Source organism: Balearica regulorum, chromosome 16, assembly GCF_011004875.1.
Source record: "Balearica regulorum gibbericeps isolate bBalReg1 chromosome 16, bBalReg1.pri, whole genome shotgun sequence".
Taxonomy (NCBI): domain Eukaryota; kingdom Metazoa; phylum Chordata; class Aves; order Gruiformes; family Gruidae; genus Balearica; species Balearica regulorum.
The window spans coordinates 5,739,837-5,758,720 of NC_046199.1; the positions used below are offsets into that span (position 1 = coordinate 5,739,837).

At 56.8% G+C, this 18,884-nt stretch overlaps 1 protein-coding gene across 3 annotated transcripts in view; it reads left to right on the forward strand.

The window, feature by feature from the left end:
* Positions 1-18,884, forward strand: part of PLCG1 (phospholipase C gamma 1) — a 48,334-nt gene that overhangs the window by 27,913 nt on the left and 1,537 nt on the right. For all 3 annotated transcript variants that reach the window (XM_075768895.1, XM_075768894.1, XM_075768896.1), the window contains exons 5-30: positions 1,160-1,244; positions 2,085-2,168; positions 2,508-2,530; positions 3,709-3,781; positions 4,826-4,927; positions 5,659-5,777; positions 6,574-6,659; positions 6,969-7,089; positions 7,529-7,697; positions 8,127-8,249; positions 9,188-9,289; positions 9,518-9,705; positions 9,995-10,195; positions 10,661-10,780; positions 11,068-11,248; positions 11,593-11,670; positions 12,108-12,211; positions 12,458-12,554; positions 12,683-12,752; positions 13,538-13,695; positions 14,241-14,337; positions 14,741-14,965; positions 15,842-15,990; positions 17,846-17,960; positions 18,148-18,309; positions 18,640-18,728. In XM_075768895.1, coding sequence (XP_075625010.1) covers positions 1,160-1,244; positions 2,085-2,168; positions 2,508-2,530; positions 3,709-3,781; positions 4,826-4,927; positions 5,659-5,777; positions 6,574-6,659; positions 6,969-7,089; positions 7,529-7,697; positions 8,127-8,249; positions 9,188-9,289; positions 9,518-9,705; positions 9,995-10,195; positions 10,661-10,780; positions 11,068-11,248; positions 11,593-11,670; positions 12,108-12,211; positions 12,458-12,554; positions 12,683-12,752; positions 13,538-13,695; positions 14,241-14,337; positions 14,741-14,965; positions 15,842-15,990; positions 17,846-17,960; positions 18,148-18,309; positions 18,640-18,728 — 3,121 coding nt within the window. The remainder of the gene's footprint in view (positions 1-1,159; positions 1,245-2,084; positions 2,169-2,507; positions 2,531-3,708; positions 3,782-4,825; positions 4,928-5,658; positions 5,778-6,573; positions 6,660-6,968; positions 7,090-7,528; positions 7,698-8,126; positions 8,250-9,187; positions 9,290-9,517; positions 9,706-9,994; positions 10,196-10,660; positions 10,781-11,067; positions 11,249-11,592; positions 11,671-12,107; positions 12,212-12,457; positions 12,555-12,682; positions 12,753-13,537; positions 13,696-14,240; positions 14,338-14,740; positions 14,966-15,841; positions 15,991-17,845; positions 17,961-18,147; positions 18,310-18,639; positions 18,729-18,884) is intronic.

An 18,884-nucleotide genomic window follows, 5' to 3' on the forward strand; every position in this document is an offset into this window, starting at 1 on the left:
TCCAGGGAAGAGCATAAGATGCGGTGGTTCACGGTGCCCGTCCCCATCGCTGCAGATGACAGCGTGCACCTGGGTTAAAACCCCTGCGCAGGACATCTTCCCTGATATATTTATGTTTGCAGCGCAGAGCCGTGAACGTTCCCAGGGTCAGACCTGCCCGACGCTTTGCAGGATGGAGGAACATACTGTGGGGTCCTGGGCTCCTGCTTGCTCGGCACGGGGGCAAAAGCAGCATCTGTGATTGCTGGGGCGGACTCAGAGGACTTGCTTTTAAGGCAGGAGCCGCCAGAAAATGATTGCATGCAGACCTTTTGGCTTCTTAAATCCCGCAGATGGGAGACATCCGCGTTTTTTCTCGCTGCAGGGCCGTTGCCCCATGGAGGAGCAACGCCGGAGCAGGCAGGGGCGGCCCAGGGCTCCTGCTGCCTGTCTCTGCCTGCCTGGGTACGGGATCCTGCTCGGGGTTGGCACCGGAGCCCTCCCCAGTCCGGGAACTGGCACGTTTGGTGCGAAGGGCCTCGGGGGGAGGACAGCCGCACTGGCTGCCCCGCAACAGCTGTGTGTGGCGATGGCTGGCGGAGCGCAGCTGGGCACGGCGTGGCAGCACTGTGTCTGTGGCTAGATGCTGAAAATGGCTTTTTTCGTCTCTTTAGGATAAAATTAGCAGGGTCCAAACCACTTGCAAAGCCTGCCCTCCTCCAGCTCCCTCTGCAGGCCAGGGAGTGGGTTTTGGAAGGGTCACCCAGCATCCTTGTTGGGGCACAGATACTTGAAAAATGCTTCTCCCCAGTCGTTCCCGTAAAGCAGTAGGTGATATGCGCCTGTTGCAGCATCGGCTCGAATGGGATGAGGGTGCTGGGACTCGCCCTGCAGCGCTGGGAGCTTGCACGAGTGGTTTGCAGTTCCCGTCGGGATGCAGGCACCTTTCTGCTCCCTGTGTGCAGCATAGATGCAGAGTCCATTGGGGTGGAAAACGTTCTGTTCTGCCTTGGGTCCCAACCCTGGTGTCCTTCCAGGATTGTGCATCTATCCTTGTGTGTCACAGCTGATGCCCCTTCGGGCACAGCCGCTCAGTGCACGTGGTGTCCTGGTCCCAGGGTGAGACCCCTCCGTCCCAGACCTCCTGAACATGTTTTCCCTCTTTCCCCTGCCGAGCCAGGATCTCCGCCAAGGATCTGAAGAACATGCTGTCTCAGGTCAACTACCGGGTCCCCAACATGAGGTTCTTACGGGAGAGACTCACGGTGAGTGTACGACCCCCTCCGCTCTCCTCGTTCGCACTGGGGACCCTCAGCAGCCTGTTGCCTGCCTTTGAGCAAAACCCGGTGGTGATTAAACTCCCACGGCACGTTTGCATATTGCAGAGACTCCCAGCCTTTCCTGGGAGGGCCCCCACCCACGGCGGCGACTGAAGAGGTGCCAGCTCCCACTGGGTGCCGCACCCTGGCCCGTTTGTGGCCAGCACCCTCTCCTTGCCCCACCCTGCCTCCCCCGCTCCCTGCATTGCTCCTGGCCCCGGTCTAGGGCTTTGCCTCGGTGGGGCGGAGTGCAGGAGGACCGGCAGCGAGGCCGGCTGGTCCTGCGTCCCGGGTCCTGCAGCCCACTGCCACCGAGTGACAGGCGGCCGGCTCCGCCAGCACCGCTGCGGACCCAGGAATGACGGGTCATCCCGTGGTGACCAGCCATTTCCACCGGCACTAAACTCCAAGGCCAAAGGAGAGCGTACGCTTCAGGTCTTGCAGTTTCCAGGCACTTCAGATGCTCTCTGCAAACCAAAAATTGAAATGATCCTTTTGTAACTATTCAAGTAAGCAGTAACGCTTTTATCAGCACTGCGATGCCTTTGTGTGGGTGAGCCTGGGGAATCGCGTAACTCGGGTCGGGATGTGCCTGTGTCCTGGGCGCTACGGGGTCCCGCTGGCCCCAGCAGAGATGGGCAAAGGTAGGAGGCAAAGTCTGGCCAGGTTTTGGCCTTTCCCTCCTCTTTTTCCCCCAGGAATCCCGGTGGGAGGACACACTCCTCGGGCCGTTCAGAGTTGCCTGTGGCCCCTGTAACACTTCTGGGGTTTTTTTTGTTGCTACAGGACGTGGAGCAGAGGAACGGGGATATCACATACGGGCAGTTTGCACAGCTCTACCGCAGCCTGATGTTCAGCGCCCAGAAAATGGTAAATCCTGAATCCTCCAGGGCCGGGAAGGGGAGGGAGAGACCATATTTCTTACTGGGCATTCTCTCTTAATTGCCTTTTTAACCCTGCTGCCCTCCGCTGACAGCTCTTGTCTCCTACCTCTGGGCCAGGGATGATGGGCAGCAAAGAAGTTATTGCTCTGGGTTGGTTAGCACGGTGCTGCTCGGGCTGCTGGGGACGGTGGAGGCGGTGTGTGAGCAGTGGCCGAGCTGCACGGTGCTGGTTTGCTATCCCCGTTACCTTCTCGATGGATTTGTGCTTTCACATATATTGGTGAGGTTGAGTGCAAACCTAACGCTTGTGCTTCTTCTTTTGCAGATGGATGTCCCGTTCCTAGAAAGGTGGATAATTCTCTGTATTTGCTGGGGAAGGGGTTGTTTCCTTTTGCTCTGTAATGTGCTTTGGTGTCTGCAGCAGCGTGTCGGGGATGAGGCATGCTGCACACCTCTTGCTTGCCACCGTGCTGCGTGCATTTTTTGCACTTTGAATAAGCATCTTTGCTGCAGACACTTCAGCCGGGGTCAGTAAGGGCTCTCTTCCTCCCAGACACCCCACTGAGATCCAGCCCAGGTCAGCCACCTCCAAACCCGGTCAGTTGGTCTATGTGAAATAATCGACCTTGAGCCCTCTCCTGAAGGTTATCCTCGTGGTTGGTGCTGGTTGGCCCCAGTGCCAGGGACCGTGCAGGCTGCACAGTGCGCTGCCCTCCGGCTCCTCTCCAGGCAGTGCCTCTGGTGCCCTTCCCTGCCCTGGGCGCAGCTCCGCCATGGTAAAAAGAGCTTGAACTTAGACACAGAAGCTAAAGAGTGAAGGACTTATTAACTTGTCCAGGTAATTCCCCATGGTTTCCTCTCTTTTTTCTTGTAACCATAGAAAAGGAGAGTGTGCAGGGACCTCAGCAGACCATCTGGTTCATCCCCACGCCCAGGGCAGCCAGCACTGCCCGATTCCTTTCTGGTTTTTTGGTGTTAGTCCCCAGCATGGCCCCAGCTGTCCATTGCAGCTCGGTACGTTCACGGACAAGTCTTTTGAGATAATCAGCCACAGATGATTCCTTCCTCCATTCCTTGTCCTGCGTCCTTGAGTCCATGTCCTCTGGATACCTGTAGCTCTGTCCTGTCTACAATCACCCTTTGACTGCCCTTCACCTATTTAGTTCTTTTCACTCTCGTACAAGCCAGCCCTTCTATTTTTTTTTACAAATCAGTCCCTCTGATGATTTTTGCTGCCCTTCACTGAAGTTTCACATTGTTGTAGCCTTGGCAGTGTGAGTCCTGGTCTGGTCCTGGAGCAGTCCCTGGCTCTGAGATGTGGCCATATAACCTCAGCTGCTGTGTGTTTGCTGTCGTGCCCTTTTCGCCTCTCTGTGCTCATCCCACCCTGCTCTTGCAGTGCTGCTTGCTCGGGGCACATCTTGTTTGAGTGCACCATGGGGGTTGTGGATGGCATCTCGCATGATGCTGGTAACGGTTGTGATGTGCTGTATGAGTGACCGAAGCTTCTCTCTCTCTGCTTTCAGGGGTGGAGAAAGGTCTGAGCACTTCAGGGTGTCACTGCTGGAGTTGCAAAAGTTCTTGCTGGAGTACCAGAGGGTGAGCTTGACATGGGCCCAGGGGAGGGACGAGGGGGTAGGCACTGGTATCGGTAGGGATCCGGGACTCCAAGGGTAGCCTTGCCATGAAGCTGGGATGATTTGGCCCTGAGGCGCTCTGCCTGGTACAGCTACAACCTGAGCGCACCTTTCCTGGAGCAGGAGGTGATGGAGGGGAGTGCTGGTGAGGGTAAACCTGGCCTCAGCCAGGCACCCTGGTCAGAAAAGGGACCAAGAGCAGAAGATCCGAGAGGGGTGGAGGTCCCAGGAGGGAGGAACCGGTCGGTGGAGGTTGACCCAGTCCTGGCTGGTACCGAAGGTTTGCAGCAGCTGACGTGCCCTGGTCCATCCTGTCTGCTTGGGAGGTCTCAGCAGCCTCTGAGGAGCAGCTGATCGATTCGATTGCTGATCTTGCTATTTAAAAGCAGTCCTAGGCATTCAGCAAGCACAGCAAGCACGCTCAGACACAAGCAGCGTGTTCGTGGACGGGACAGACCCTTTATTTCGACTCTTGCCAGGCTCCCATCTCATTGTTGGCCTCCTCCTCCAAGAGGGCAGGGGTGGCTCACAAAAGCAGTGCCGTGCCTCGCACGAGAGCCTGGGGCCTCCTGCTTTGTACCGTCCTCCCCGTCTCCCACCGCCGCCTCCCTGCCCGTGCTCTGCATGAGTGGGAAGTTAACCGGGGAAAAGACACAGCCATTTTGTTGGCCTAATGAAAGACACCCAGGGAGAAACAGAAGCAAAAAGAAGCCGAGTTGGCTTCTGCTGCCGCTGAGGGAGGTGGGATGGCAGATGTGTGCAAAGGAGCTGTCGGAGAGAAAAATGCATGGCATTGAGAAAATGAAGACCACTTAGGAACAGGGCAGATTTCTGCAGTTGCGTGCTATTCAGCATTTGTGCTGACACTTGAATTCCTGGCAGAGATGGTCTTGCATTAAAAACTGCCTCCTTAATCGTTAAAGCTTCTAGTTGGACAAGCTACACGTGGTTTTGAATAACGCTTTGTGTAATGGTTTCTTTTTTATGTCTCTCTCGGGATTTGCAGGAGCTCTGGGCTGCAGATACCCTCCAGGTACAGGAATTCATGTTCAGTTTTCTGAGAGACCCTTTGAGGGAGATCGATGAGCCTTATTTCTCTCTGGACGAAGTAAGACACCTTGGACCCTAGCGTGTGTGGAGCGGGGTGTAGCAGGGTGTGACATCCCCAGTGTGATGCGTGCTGCGGTGTGACAGCTCTGCTGACTGTGTCTTCACTGTGGGGTGGCAGTGCTTAAAGGATCACAGCTCCTGTAAGCTGCATTGCTGTATGAGATGAACGTGGTGGGTCACCATGTTGCACAAGAGCTGTTTGGTGAAGGGAATGACTTCTGGGCTCTCGTGCTGAATGTGTGCAGCTGGGAGTGCTCGTCAGGCAGTTCATCTGGGGGAGGAAAGGGGCTGCATTTGGCTTAATGCCCCTTTGGGGCATGTAAGGATCTTTTCAAAGCGAGAAGAGCTGAAAACAAAAGAAGAAAAATAACTGGAGATGACCATGTCAGTCTGGACCCATGCAAAGGTCCCTTGATCCACATGGCCTTAGGTGTTGCCTGCCACGTGAGCTGCAAAATAAAATGCAGAGCTCATTGTTTGGCTCCAGCTGGGATATTTGTACACAGATATCTGGCACGGCTCAGAGGATAGGTGGCAATAGGTGGCAATGCCTGAAGCTGTGGTTACTCGAGCATGCTGGGTGCTGTCTTGGTTGCCTCTGGTCAGTCTGTGCTGAGCTTAGAAAATAGCTCGGTAGCTGCTGACACAGAGGGCGAGATGTGTGTGAAGCTGAACCGCAGCGCCAGCCTCCTCCGCATCATTAACACGCTTCTGTTTCTCCCTGAGCAGTTTCTCACCTTCCTGTTTTCCAAAGAGAACAGCATCTGGAACTCGCAACTGGACATGGTGTGTCTGGAGAACATGAACAACCCCCTCTCCCATTACTGGATCTCCTCCTCACACAACACGTAAGGACTAGGGGATGGCTCTGTCCATCCGGCCGCTCCTGGCATCCCCTTCCCTGTGCCAGGGTGGGATTCTCCTGATTCTGCCTGATCCCATTGATGGGTCAATTAGACTTTTCCAACCTGGGGTCAGTACATCAGAGACCATCCTCTTGGTGCCCCAGTCCTCCCTCCATCATTTAACCACCAGTGTTTCGCTCTGGTGTTGTCAGCAGTGCACATCTGCACAGACTGTGCTGTCAGGTCCCAGGCTGTCACTCTGGCCATTTCTTACCGTTAGCAACGTCACCTTGCACACAGGACAGACGTGATAAAAACCTGACAGGCTGAAATTGGCCATTTTCCTTCTGTGCTGCTAGAAGAATCTTGCAGGAGCTTCATTCTTTGCAGACAGGCTCTGTCTGTGCTCCCTGTTCGTGGGATGCAGTGGCAGATTTAAAGGACTGAGAGCCTAAGCCAGCTGAGCAGCCTGGAGGGCAGGCAGCGAGCTCCTGTCTGCCTGCAAGAGCTGGTCTAACCCTGCTCTCGGGCTGCTTCTGCCTGCTACAGGGGGCTTTTTGTGGCACCAACGCTGAGATGAATCTTTGAGGCTTGTCTCAAGAGGCTGGACCTCAGACTAGCGCTTGCAGCCCCTTGTAGCAGGGGCAGGGTTGAACCCCTCCCCTGGGGAAGATGGCAGGTCTGGAGGAACGTCGCTCTCACCGTTCCTTACCTGAAGAGGCAGGTCTGCAATGTCCCAGCAGATGTCTGCGCCCATGGTGAGCGTGTTGCTTTGCTGATGTCTTCTCTCACGTGAAAGGTACCTGACAGGGGATCAGTTCTCGAGTGAGTCCTCGCTGGAGGCGTACGCCCGCTGCTTGCGCATGGGATGCCGCTGTATCGAACGTGAGTACCCGGAGCTGGCACTTCTGTCTCCGTTGTCGTGACAGCTTGCGGTGGTCAGGGATGGCTTTGCGTGGAAGGTAGGGCTGAAGGTTGACGTGGCAGTGCTGTCACCATGATGTGCAGAAAGATCATTAGATTTGTGGGACTGGGTGGTACGTGCCCGAGCTTTTGGTCCCCCAGAAAGATCTGGATGCTCCTTTATTATCATCCAACGTGGTTCCCAGCAGCACTTAGTTCAGTCCATCTCAAATCTGGGTCTTGCCTGTATTCCAGCCTTTGGGCTAAGTTTGCCCCTTGGGTCTCTTTCAGTGGATTGCTGGGATGGTCCCGATGGCATGCCGGTCATCTACCATGGACACACCTTAACCACCAAGATCAAGTTCTCTGATGTCTTGGTCACTATCAAGGAGCATGCCTTTGTCACCTCCGAGTGAGTACAGCAGGGACCTGGGCTTCAGCTAGCAGAGCTGCCAGGAAGGCAAAGAGTGGGTAGAGCTGAGGCTGTAGCAAAGTGAAGCCCACCTTTATCCAGAAATCCAGCACAAGACCACGTGCCTGGGATTTGGTGGGAAGAAAGTGTGTCGTTGTGTCTCCCAACCAAAGGGAGATTTCTCCCAGAAAAAAGTTGTGGGAGGGAAGACTTTGGGTAACCACCAGTAGTCTACCAGCCCTTCACCACTCCAAGCACTGCCAGCAGCGGTGGGGACACCTTGCTATAGGGTGGTTATGTTGAATGCTCAAGACAGCACAGATCGCTGTTGATGCAAACTGCTCTATGAGGGCACAGAGGCCAGGTTTTGAAACGGAGCTCAGGTGTTGGTTCCATCCAGACACCATGCTGGTTCTGATGGCTCTTTCCCTTCTTCCAGTTTCCCTGTCATTCTGTCCATTGAGGACCACTGCAGCATTGCTCAGCAGAGGAACATGGCTCAGAATTTCAAGAAGGTCTTTGGGGACATGCTCTTGACGAAACCAGTAGATATTTCTGCTGACGGCCTTCCCTCTCCAAACCAGCTCAAGAGGAAGATTCTCATCAAGGTGAACTCCCTTCCCCAGCAAGGCTCCAAAGTGGAGAGAATGGGGGCAGATGGGGTGAGGGTGTGGGACCAAGGGCAGCTGCTTATCTCTGGAAGGGGTTGGTTGGAAGTGGAGATCTGATGTTGGAGACAGAACTCTCTTGCTTCAGAGGAGCTGCTGGGAAATGAGCTCAGCAGCTGGGTGCTGCCTTTCTTGAGAGCTTGGGGGACGTTGGTATTTCTGCTGCAGGAGTCACCTCTGGGAAGAAAGGGTGGGACTTTAGTGCCACTTGATGATCTCTGTGGCATGGGTCTTACCTTGGTCCTTTTAGTCTGGAGGAACCCACTGCAGCAGACCTGGTGTTTTAGTTTCCTCTTTACCAAGAAATCCATGCTGCTTTTTGGGTGCCTGCTCCCCTCAAGGTGCCTGACCCACGCTCTCATCCCACAGCACAAGAAGCTGGCAGAGGGCAGTGCTTACGAAGAGTTACCCACATCCGTAATGTATTCAGAGAATGACATCAGCAACTCCATCAAGAACGGGATCCTCTACCTGGAAGACCCCATCAATCACGTACGTCTCTCTCTGTTGGTGTCACCCTGGCCCCACTCTGCAGGCTCCATAAATGATGTGGTAGCTCCGTAAGGCACTGTGTGGTGCTGGAAGGAAGGGCTGTAGTGAAAATGATCTAAAAGACCATTGGTCTGCCCCATTTCTCAGGAGTCTCTGAAGGCTGGGGGCTTATGCTGGCTCAGCCCTGTACTCTTCCCTGGGCATCTCCTGCTGGCCCTTGTTAGAAGCAGAAGGCTGAGCTAGAGGGAGCTCTGGGCTGATGCACTGCAGCTGCTCTTGTGTAATCCATATAGCCTGTTAGCTGCTGCTGCAGTAAGTTCTAGTGATGGCCCGCATTTCTAGACCTGCCTGCCTCCTACCAAGTGCCTACACACTTAACACACCTAAACGAGCTTCTGCTTTGTAAAGCGCCAAGCGTTCATTTCACTGTGTGCGTTTACTTACACGCAGTCCACTTCTTCAGCTGCTTTGCTTTGCTGAGGATCTGTAAGGCAAAGTCACATGCAAACGAAACAGGTTTTTGGAAAATAGGAAAGTGCAGTAGTAAAGCCGCATAACCATCTCTTATATCCTCATGTCTGATAGCTCCCGTGCTGAATCCATGCAGAGTATTTTCTTCTTTGCATTGATTTGCTCTTCATTTGGTCATCTCCTTTTAATACGTGCTGGGGTGTTTGCGGTGTGATCTGCAGTCACTTTGTATGTAAGACCTATCGCGTGACGGTTTTTTGCTGCTCGTAAACCCATGCTTCAGATCTGGGAGCTGTCCTGGAAGCTCCTGTGACTCCGCTGAAATCAGTGTTGCTGGTGACTATCCTTCGCAAACCCGATCACCCCTGTTTGTGCTGATCAAGAAGGGAAGATCCCACGGAGGGGTGGCACGCCAGTTTGGTGCTTCCTTAGGTGGGTCTCTTTGCTCAGAGTTTTTTTCCTTGCAGGAGTGGAACCCGCATTACTTTGTCCTGACCAGCAGCAAGATCTATTACTCTGGGGAGACAACCAGTGACCAAGGAAATGAGGATGAGGAAGAGCAAAAGGAGGTGAGGGCTCCCTTGCCTGACGGTGAGTTCCTAGAGAAAGGACTTGACTGCCCAAGGGGCTGAGCATCTCCACTGCCAGCTGACTTCAGGGGGAGATCCTGTGGTGGGAAGGGTGGGAGCTGCTTCAGAAACTCCCTGGTCCTGGTTGGAAGACTCCCGAGCAAAGCAGACTCGGGCGCCACGCGCCTGCACTCGGTAACCCAAGACGGTGGGTTTTCCCCCTGCCAGGTGAGCAACAGCACCGAGCTTCACTCCACGGAGAAGTGGTTTCACGGCAAGCTGGGAGCGGGACGCGACGGGCGGCACATCGCGGAGCGGCTGCTGACGGAGTACTGCATCGAGACAGGGGCCCCCGACGGCTCCTTCCTTGTCAGGGAGAGTGAGACCTTCGTTGGAGACTACACCCTCTCCTTCTGGTGAGGGCCACAGGCGCCAACCCACTGCTCAGTGTCACTCCTGGGGTAGTCCTCATCTTCAGTGGTGGGGTCCCATTCCCCAGTGGTCCGTGAGCAGGTTTCTCCCCTTTTCCTGTGCCCCAGCATTATGTCAAGTCTCTGTCCCAGAGCAGAAGGGTCAAGTCCCTTGGGACCCCTGCACGATGGGTCTCCTGTGGGGCCGGAGTGCCACATCTAGGCTGGAGCTGTGCCTGAGGCAGATACAAAATCTCACAGATGACCCTGGTTTTACCCCCTCCCTCTTCCACAGGCGCAACGGGAAGGTGCAGCACTGCCGGATCCACTCGCGGCAGGATGCCGGCAGCCCCAAGTTCTTCCTGACGGACAACCTGGTGTTCGACAGCCTCTACGACCTCATCACCCACTACCAAGAGGTGCCGCTGAGGTGCAACGAGTTTGAGATGAGGCTGACGGAGCCGGTGCCGCAGACCAATGCCCATGAGAGCAAAGAGTGAGTGCGTGTTTGGGGAGGGTGGGTCGTGTCCACTGGGCAGCTGGACCCCACGGGAAACCCTCCCAGGTCTCTCTGCAGTCATTCCTTCCCTGCTACGGCTCTCTGGTCCCCACTTGCTCCCCATCAAGCTCTCTGTGTCACAGCAGCCATGCTGGCCAGCTTCATTGTTGATGGAGCTGGTTGTCTTGAAAGCTCAGTGCAAAGAAAGGAGGTACTGGGCTTGGTTGGGATGCCCTCGTCCATCCCACGTGTCACCAAATGGCTCTGTTCCTGCCTGTCCCACAGAAGGGAGAAGACAGCCCTGTTGCAGTGTTATGTATATGATGATCTCTGCTCCCTGTCCTCCTTCGAGGATTCAGGCAGCCTTTTGTGGGCTGGATGGGAAACCACGTGGCGTGGCAGAGGTGTGGGATGAGCTGGATGTGCAGAGACCCGTGCATAGTGACGTGTCTTTCCTGAAAGGTGGTACCACGCCAACCTCACCCGGGCCCAAGCCGAGCACATGCTGATGAGGGTGCCACGCGACGGAGCCTTCCTGGTGCGCAAGAGGAATGAGCCCAGCTCCTACGCCATCTCCTTCCGGTGCGTCCCTGGGATGAGGGTAGTGGGCTAGGATGCTGCAGAGCAGGAGAGGGGCTGTAAGCCTGACGTGAGCCCTCCCAGTGCTCTTCTCCCTACTGGATGGCCCTGGATAAACCTTACAGCCTCTTGAGAGCCTTTCGGACCCCGCTCCTCCTCCCATCTCCTGATGGGCAATGGCTGTGCTCAGCAGCCAGCCTGGGGGGCACCTTTTGCTTGGGTGTCTTTATGTTGGCAGAGACCCTCGTGCCAGGTGCCAAGTGGCTTCTCTCTGTCTGTCCACCTGCCAGGGCGGAAGGGAAGATCAAACACTGCCGAGTGCAGCAGGAGGGCCAGACCGTGCTGCTCGGCAACTCCGAGTTCGAGAGCCTGGTCGACTTGATCAGCTACTATGAAAAGCACCCGCTGTACCGCAAGATGAAGCTGAGGTACCCCATCAACGAGGAGACCCTGGAGAAGATAGGGACAGCGGTGAGTGTGAACAGCCATTGGAAGAGCTAAGCCAAAGGATGATGGACAGGTCCATTTTGAGCTAGTGCCTTGAAGTGGTGGTGTGTGAGCCATCTCTGTGCTTCACAGTCCACACCTCTTGGGGCTTCATGCCCCGTTGGAAACACTTTTTGGCTTGAGTGAGATTTATTGCTGCCCCTCTGACCCAGGCCAGCAGGGAGTGTGGGCTTGGGCATCTGTTTGCCGTATGCAGCATCATCTTTGGTCTTGTGCCTTCCCTGGGGCGTTCTCCCTACCTCCCCAAGGTAGGGGATCTGTTCTCCTGCGGAGCCACAGTTGTCACCTCTGGTCCTTTGCTTCAACAGGAGCCAGACTACGGAGCCCTTTACGAGGGACGCCACCCTGGGTTCTACGTGGAAGCCAACCCCATGCCCACCTTCAAGGTACACTCTCACTGCTTGGCACAAAACAACCTGCAGGGCCTGAGGGTTTAGTAAGTGTCTCTATTTTCCAAGAGCTTTGTTATTTCGCACGCTCATTTCTAGACCATGCAGAAAGACACACTCTAGGCTGAGCCTGCAGGTTCCCAGGCTGGGCTGCCTCTTGTTCTGAACTCTCCAAACTAAACCCATCAGCGGCTCTGGCCCAAAGGAATGTGCCTGTGTGGGGTCATACCAGGCTTCTGACCTCTGGTTTGGCATAAACTGGGGCCTTGATTTGTTCTGCAAGGGCAGCAGGGTTGGATGCTGCCTGCACATGACGTGCCTCACAGACCCCCCCAGCAAACACATCTGCAGCGGGAGGTGACTTCTCATCCCGTGGGCTTGTTGTCCGTGTGACCATCCGCTGCTCGGCCTCACGGGACCCCTCCTCATTGCAGTGTGCAGTCAAAGCCCTGTTCGACTACAAGGCACAGCGGGAGGATGAGCTCACCTTCACCAAAAATGCCATCATTCAGAACGTGGAGAAACAGGAAGGAGGCTGGTGAGTAGGTCCCAAGCCTCCTTTTTCCCTTGGGGACACAGTCAAACCATGGTGTCACCATCCATACAAAGGTGTGTCCCCTCTAGGGTTGGGTCCGTTGGGGGATTGCCCACAAGCTGCACAGCCCCAAAGCCTCCTGAACCCTAAAAAGCAGATGATGGAGGAGCTGCCTGTTGCCCGTGACCCCTAGTCAGGATGCTCTGGGATCCCGTGGTGGGTGCTGACGCTGCCCCTTCCCTCTTCCAGGTGGAGAGGAGATTATGGTGGCAAGAAGCAGCTGTGGTTCCCTTCCAACTACGTAGAGGAAATTACTGGTCCCAGCAGCCTGGAGCCAGAGCGGGAGGTGAGCTTGTGCCTGAACAGAGCAAGGAGGGGTGGTGGGGAGCAGTGCATGTGTGCAGCCCCCCGCGCCCGGCCGCTCTGCCCAGGGCCGTGCCCAACGCCATCCTGCCTGTGCTTCATTCCCCGCAGCAGCTGGATGAGAACAGCCCCCTGGGAGACCTGCTCGGAGGTGTTCTGGACGTGCCCTCCTGCCAGATCGGTGAGTGCCAGGGAGGGATGGAGGAGTGGGGGGTGTTACAGCAGGTCTTTTGGTCTCCATCTGTCTCTAGACACCCCTGTGCCTGCCACGAGCGAATGCCCGTCTGTGGTGTGTGTTTCTGTGGGGTGACATGCTCCGCTGCTGCTCCCGACTCAGAGGGTGCCCCGGGGTTTGGGGCTCAGGCATGTCCCTGCCGCCCGAGTGCAGCCGAGGAGTACCCAGGGTCGTGCCGAGGAGCCGCTCCAGCACACCTTGAACCTGCGCTCAGGGGCAGCCGCCCCACGGGCAAGGGAGCTCAGACCGACTTTGTGGGCGCTGCCTTTTCTGTAAGGATTTGTCCTCCCTCACAGACGTGTGGTCGAGGTTCTGGGGCTCCTGGACGCTGGCCGAGCTGGGTCTGATCTGCAGCTCTCTGCCATCCCTCAGCTCCCCAGAGCACGTTGTGCTCCACGTGGCTGTTCCCACCTGGGCACTTCAGGGCACAGAGAGAAGATGCAGGAATGGGAGGAAGATGCAGGAATGGGGGGAAGAGGGCATTACAAAGACCCCACGAGGCTTCTCAGCCCCCTCAGGATACACTCGGCTTCCTCACCTATCGCTTCCTCGGCTCCATCTGTTGCCTCCAGTGACCAGAAACAGGAGCTTCTCCTCTTAGCTGAAGAGTCCCAGGGCAGCCATGAGATTCCCTCAGCATCTGTCCTCTCCCTTCCTCTCTCTCTGTGGTGTGAAGGACTTGGCTCAGCATCTGCTTGTGACCTTACCTTCTGCTCCCTCTCCCCACACAGCCATCCGCCCCGAGGGGAAGAACAACCGCCTCTTCGTCTTCTCCATTAGCATGGCCTCAGTGTCACGCTTGTCCCTTGATGTGGCAGCCGATACGCACGAGGACTTGGTGGACTGGGTGAAGAAGATCCGGGAGGCAGCCCAGACGGCCGATGCACGGGTGAGTCTGGAGAGCCCTTGGCAGGAGAGACCTCTCCTTACCAAGTCCTGGATTTTCCAGGACCCGAGGAGCGGGTGGAGGCTGGGGGGGGTGGGTGGTAAGATGGCATCCTGCGATGACTGGCACAGCATTTACAAAGATAATAAAGCCAGAGCAATCTTTTGACAATTCAGCAAGGGGTGGTGGCCACGCATTGTGGCTTGAGAGATTCAGGCTGGATGTCTGGGAAGATCAGTCCATCAGGAGGGTGTTGCAGCCTTGGGAGGTGAGGGATCTCCATCTGTGGAGGGTGGCAAGGCTCAGCTACATGGCCACAGCTGCCCTGTGCTGGTAGCAGAGCCAGTCCCGCTCCAGGCAGCAGGTAGGGCCCTTTCCATGGGTGCTTCTGTGGTGTCCCCCCATGCAGAACTACTAGTGGTTCCCACAGCATGGGCAGGAGCGGCAACACCAGGCCAGCGCTGCCGTTGGCTGCAGTTGGTGAGCTGGGTTATCCAACGCTGCTGCTCCCACCGGGCCCTGACACCTCTCCCTCTCTCTCGTGGCAGCTCTCCGAAGGGAAGATGATGGAGAGGAGGAAGAAGATTGCCCTGGAGCTTTCGGAGCTGGTGGTCTATTGCCGACCTGTGCCCTTCGATGAAGAGAGTGAGCATCTGCCGATCTGGTGGCCACTGCCGGCAGTCACCGTGGTGTTACAGGCCCAACGGTGTGCCCTGAGGTGCTGCTTGGGCTAGATCTCAGCAGAGGGCAGGTGTCCAAACCACTTTGGACTGGTTTCCAGCTCTGGAAAGGGCCTTCTCCAGGGGGTGGAAGTTCCCTTCCCCATCCCTCTGTTGCTGGAACCCAGAGCAGCTGCTGAGGGAGTGGGGCTGGGGAGCATCGTGCCCGGTCATCGAGAGCGGTTTTGATGCTTTCAGCCATCGATCTGCACACCCTGAGGGTGGCTGAGCCAAGGGAGGAGAGGATGGTGTTAGGAAGGGGTCTGGGGTGGCTGAAGTGTCTGGAAAGGGAACGTGCTCCTGGCTTACACCGTGCTGTCTCCTCCCAGAGATTGGCACAGAGAGGGCCTGTTACCGAGATATGTCCTCCTTCCCCGAGACCAAGGCGGAGAAATACGTCAACAAGATCAAAGGCAAGAAGTTCCTGCAGTACAACCGCCTGCAGCTCTCCCGCATCTACCCCAAGGGTCAGCGCCTCGACTCCTCCAACTACGACCCCCTGCCCATGTGGATCTGTGGCAGCCAGCTGGTAGCCCTCAACTTCCAGACCCCAGGTGAGGAGGCAGGGAAGGTGGGCAGGCTCCTGGGGTACCCTGTGCCTCCTCCCACCCACCTGCCTGCAGCCCTGCTGACCTGGTCCTGGCAAAGGGGGGGGTCTAGGAGGGGCTCCGCAGTCTGTGCACCAGGGAGCAGGACCCAGTGTGTGTGTCCCAGGCATGTGGTTGCTGCAGGGGAAATGTGCTCCAGAGGGCTGGGTTGACCTGGGGAGCTGGGCTGAGCCAGGAGATTGTGGTGCCACAAGGACAAGATGAGGCAGAGAGGAAGAGGGGACTTCCCCCGACGTCCCCGGCAGTAGGCAGGGCGGGCAGGGGAGGTACTGAAGGGGACGTACTGAAGGGGACGGTGCAGCCGCAGCCTTGGGACACCAGCTGGCTGCAGGGTCTGAGTCGAGCTGGCTGCTCTGCTCAGCTTTCCCAGCTTCCAGCCCTGCTCCTGCCATGCAGGCCAGCCTGCCCCTCTCCCTGGCCCTTGCCCAACCCTGCCGTGAGCCTGTGAACCCACCAGAAAACTACCTGCTTCTTATTTTTTTTCCTGCTGTTTTTTTCATTCCTTTTGTGAATTCAAGCATCTTGCAGGGTGGTTTGGCAAATGCTAGAGCCAGTGCAAGGAAAATGGAAAGGAGAGGGAGGAAAAGAAGGGGGTGACCCATGGAGCACTGGGTAGCTGGGCAGATCGTGTGTGAGAAAGTCACCCCACGGCCCCAGCGTGTGCGCAGGCTGCAGTGAGGCCGTGGCACACCCGGCATTGCCAAGGGATGGGCCGTGTCCTCTTGCAAAGGGCTTCACAGGAGGGACCGATAGCCCAGGTGATCTGGCTTGTGGAAAGGGCACAGGGTGTCCCCTCCTCCATCTCCTGCCTGTGCTCTCCAGACAAGCCCATGCAGATGAACCAGGCCTTGTTCATGTCCAGCGGCCAGTGTGGGTACGTCTTGCAGCCGACCAACATGAGGGATGACATCTTTGACCCCTTCGACAAGAGCACGCTGCGGGGAGTGGAGCCGCTCTCCATCTCCATTGAGGTCAGTACCTCCTCCCAGCGTGGAGTCAGATCCAGGGGGTTATACCGAGTTTGGGGTGATAGAATGTTTTTTTCCGGGCTCCTGGCCTCTGCAGCTGCTCCTCACCAAACCCCTCAGCCCCTGCTTAAGAGCTGCCCTGCAGTGCAGGCTTGGAGAGCCCTCGCTGAAGGGGGAGACCCATGGGTGCTGCTGAGGGAAGCACCACTGACCTCCCTGGGCACTTGGAGAGGAGTAGCAGGAGCATCCCTGGATGCTCCCCACCCCGGGACCCTCCTGCCCAGGGCCCAGTGCTGGCAAGTGCCATCCATGAGCTGCAGAGGTGGCATCCCTGTCCCTGGAGCTTGTCTGGGACTGCCCAAGCACAGGATGGCTCCCAGCGGGGTGACATGAGAGCTGCACCTTGTCCCCTCCTTGTCACCGAGTCCAGGCTCAACATTACTGACCTTGCTATGTCCCTTTCCCTCTCAGGAAGATGCTCAAGGTCAGAGCAGACTATTCAGCCCGTTTCTGTGTTGCACTGCTGGTGATGATAAGAGGATGGGGGGCTGCTGGTGGGGGGCACTGGAGGATGGACTGCAGATGCTTGTTGAATCTTTTTCTTCCTGGATGGCGGGACTGGGGCTGGATGTTTCCCGTGTCCTGGAGGGATGGGAAGGCCACGGCTGTGCCAAACCAGATGGCTCTTGTGTTTGGACCTGTGACTGTCCCACTAGCCTGTACAGGCATCCCTAGTGGTCTTGGAGCTGAGCGGACCATCTGTGGGTCAGCAGTGTCCTCTGCAAGTCCCTTCATCTCTAGCAGACCTTGGGGAGGGGTCAGCAGAGATCCTGCCTTTAGGTCCTCACACATTTCTCACAACATTCACAAACTGCAGCTCCTCTGAGGCCACCTCTGTTTTCAGAGTGATCTGACCTCCGCTGCCCTGCTCAGGGAAGATGCCCCATCATGTCCCATCTGCACCGTCAACCCCATACCCACTGTCTCCCTAAAAATCCTTGGCACTGTTCCCCTGCACCATCTGTTTTTCCAAATTCTTCCTGCATCCCAGGATGCAGCTGCAGCCACCAGGCGTCAAGAATCACTGTGCCGCAGCCTGTCACCGTCTCCTTTAAGAGACGGGCTCAGCCTTTTGTCCTCTGGCAAAACTGCCCCATGTCCCCACCAAAGCCAGCTTTCACGGATGGAGAAGCCGTCTCGAGCCCAGCATGACTCAAAGCACATGATCCAGCGCTGGCAGCGCGTCCTTCCCCTGCAACAGCAGCGTGCCGGCAGCACGCTGGAGGGACATATGGCCACTGGCAAGAGGGAGCTGGGATTTCTTTCTCCTGCAAGGAAGCAGGTTGTCGTTTGAGTTGAGCACAGACTGTGCTACGAACAGGAGGCAAGCAGCAGCAGAGAGCAGCTTCTTTTTTGTCCTCAAGCCAAGGTTGGAGGGCCGAGAAGTTTGGGCAGAGAAAGGGGTGTCCAGCGTAGCCTCGGGCAGGGGCAGGCAGCGCGGCTGGGCAGCCCAGCTCCAGCGTGGCAGGAGGGATGCTGTGGTCCCAGGCCTGGCTGGACCACAGGTCCAGGCAGTGGACAGGAACCTGGGGCACTTCAGCTGCCGTTTTTTATGGCTTACAAGTCAAATTGGTGCTCGGTAACACCATAGCAGCTTCCAGGGGTGGGAGCTGTTTTTCTCCGAGAGGCAGGCTGGGCTGGGCTGGGCTGGCTGTCAGGGTCTCTTCTCTCTCCAATTAGCAGAGCCAGGGTGATTTATTTGGAAAGAAAATGTCTTGGTATGCAAACACTTTTTTTTTTTTCCTTTTTTTTTCCTTTGCTCCAGTCTCTTACCAAGTCTTTCCTGCTCTCTGCCCAGGTCCTGGGAGCCCGGCACCTTCCCAAAAACGGAAGAGGAATTGTTTGTCCTTTCGTGGAGGTGGAGGTGTCCGGCGCCGAGTACGACAACGCCAAGCAGAAAACTGAGATCGTGGGTGAGTGGGTTAGCGAAGGGAAGGAAGAGGGACCCACCACCACTCCTGACCGTGGTGTGAGCCGTGGGCACTGCAGCAAAGCCTGGCCCGGGCGGGGGGGGCTGCCTGTGAGCTCAGCATCAGCCGTGGGGGGCAGCGGGGGCCGCGGGGGGGAGGGTCCCCACTGACAGCAGTGTTTTGTGACTAGCGGACAACGGCCTGAACCCTCTCTGGACCCCGAAGCAGTTCCACTTTCAGGTCAGCAACCCCGACTTTGCCTTCCTCCGCTTCGTGGTGTATGAGGAGGACATGTTCAGCGATGAGAACTTCTTGGCTCAGGCCACCTTCCTGGTGAAAGGCTTGAAGACAGGTAAAGCGCTCAGGGAAGCAGCGAGGGGTGTCATGGTGGTCCTCACCAGTTTGCTAATTGCATCGTTAGCCGGGGAGACACTGAGTTTCATGGGAGGACGCTGTCAGTCCCCAGGCTGGCTCAGTCCCGCCTGTCCCTGTGACAGGTCACATTCCCAACCAGGTAAAGGAAGGAAGAAGCCATTTGGTAACATCCCTTGGGACCGACTGCCTCTTCAGGGGAGCTGGGGGGGGGGGGGGGGGGGGGGGGGTGTTGGAAAAGACCCTTTGAGGTCTGTGCCAGGGGACGGACATGTCGCTGCCGGTGACGCTGGGGCTGTCTCTGCCGCAGGTTTCCGAGCAGTACCCCTGAAGAACAACTACAGTGAGAACCTGGAGCTGGCGTCCCTGCTCGTCAAGATAGACATTTTCCCTAGCAAGGTGAGGCTGGGTCACGCACGAGAAGGTGACGGTGCCGCAGGGCTGAGGGGCAAAGGCTGCGATTGCTGCCTGCGCTGCCTGGTGCTGCCCACTGTCCTGCTCAGCTCGCCTCCGCACGGCGGGTTGGTGCTGCGAAGCTCAGTGGTGCCTGGCCTG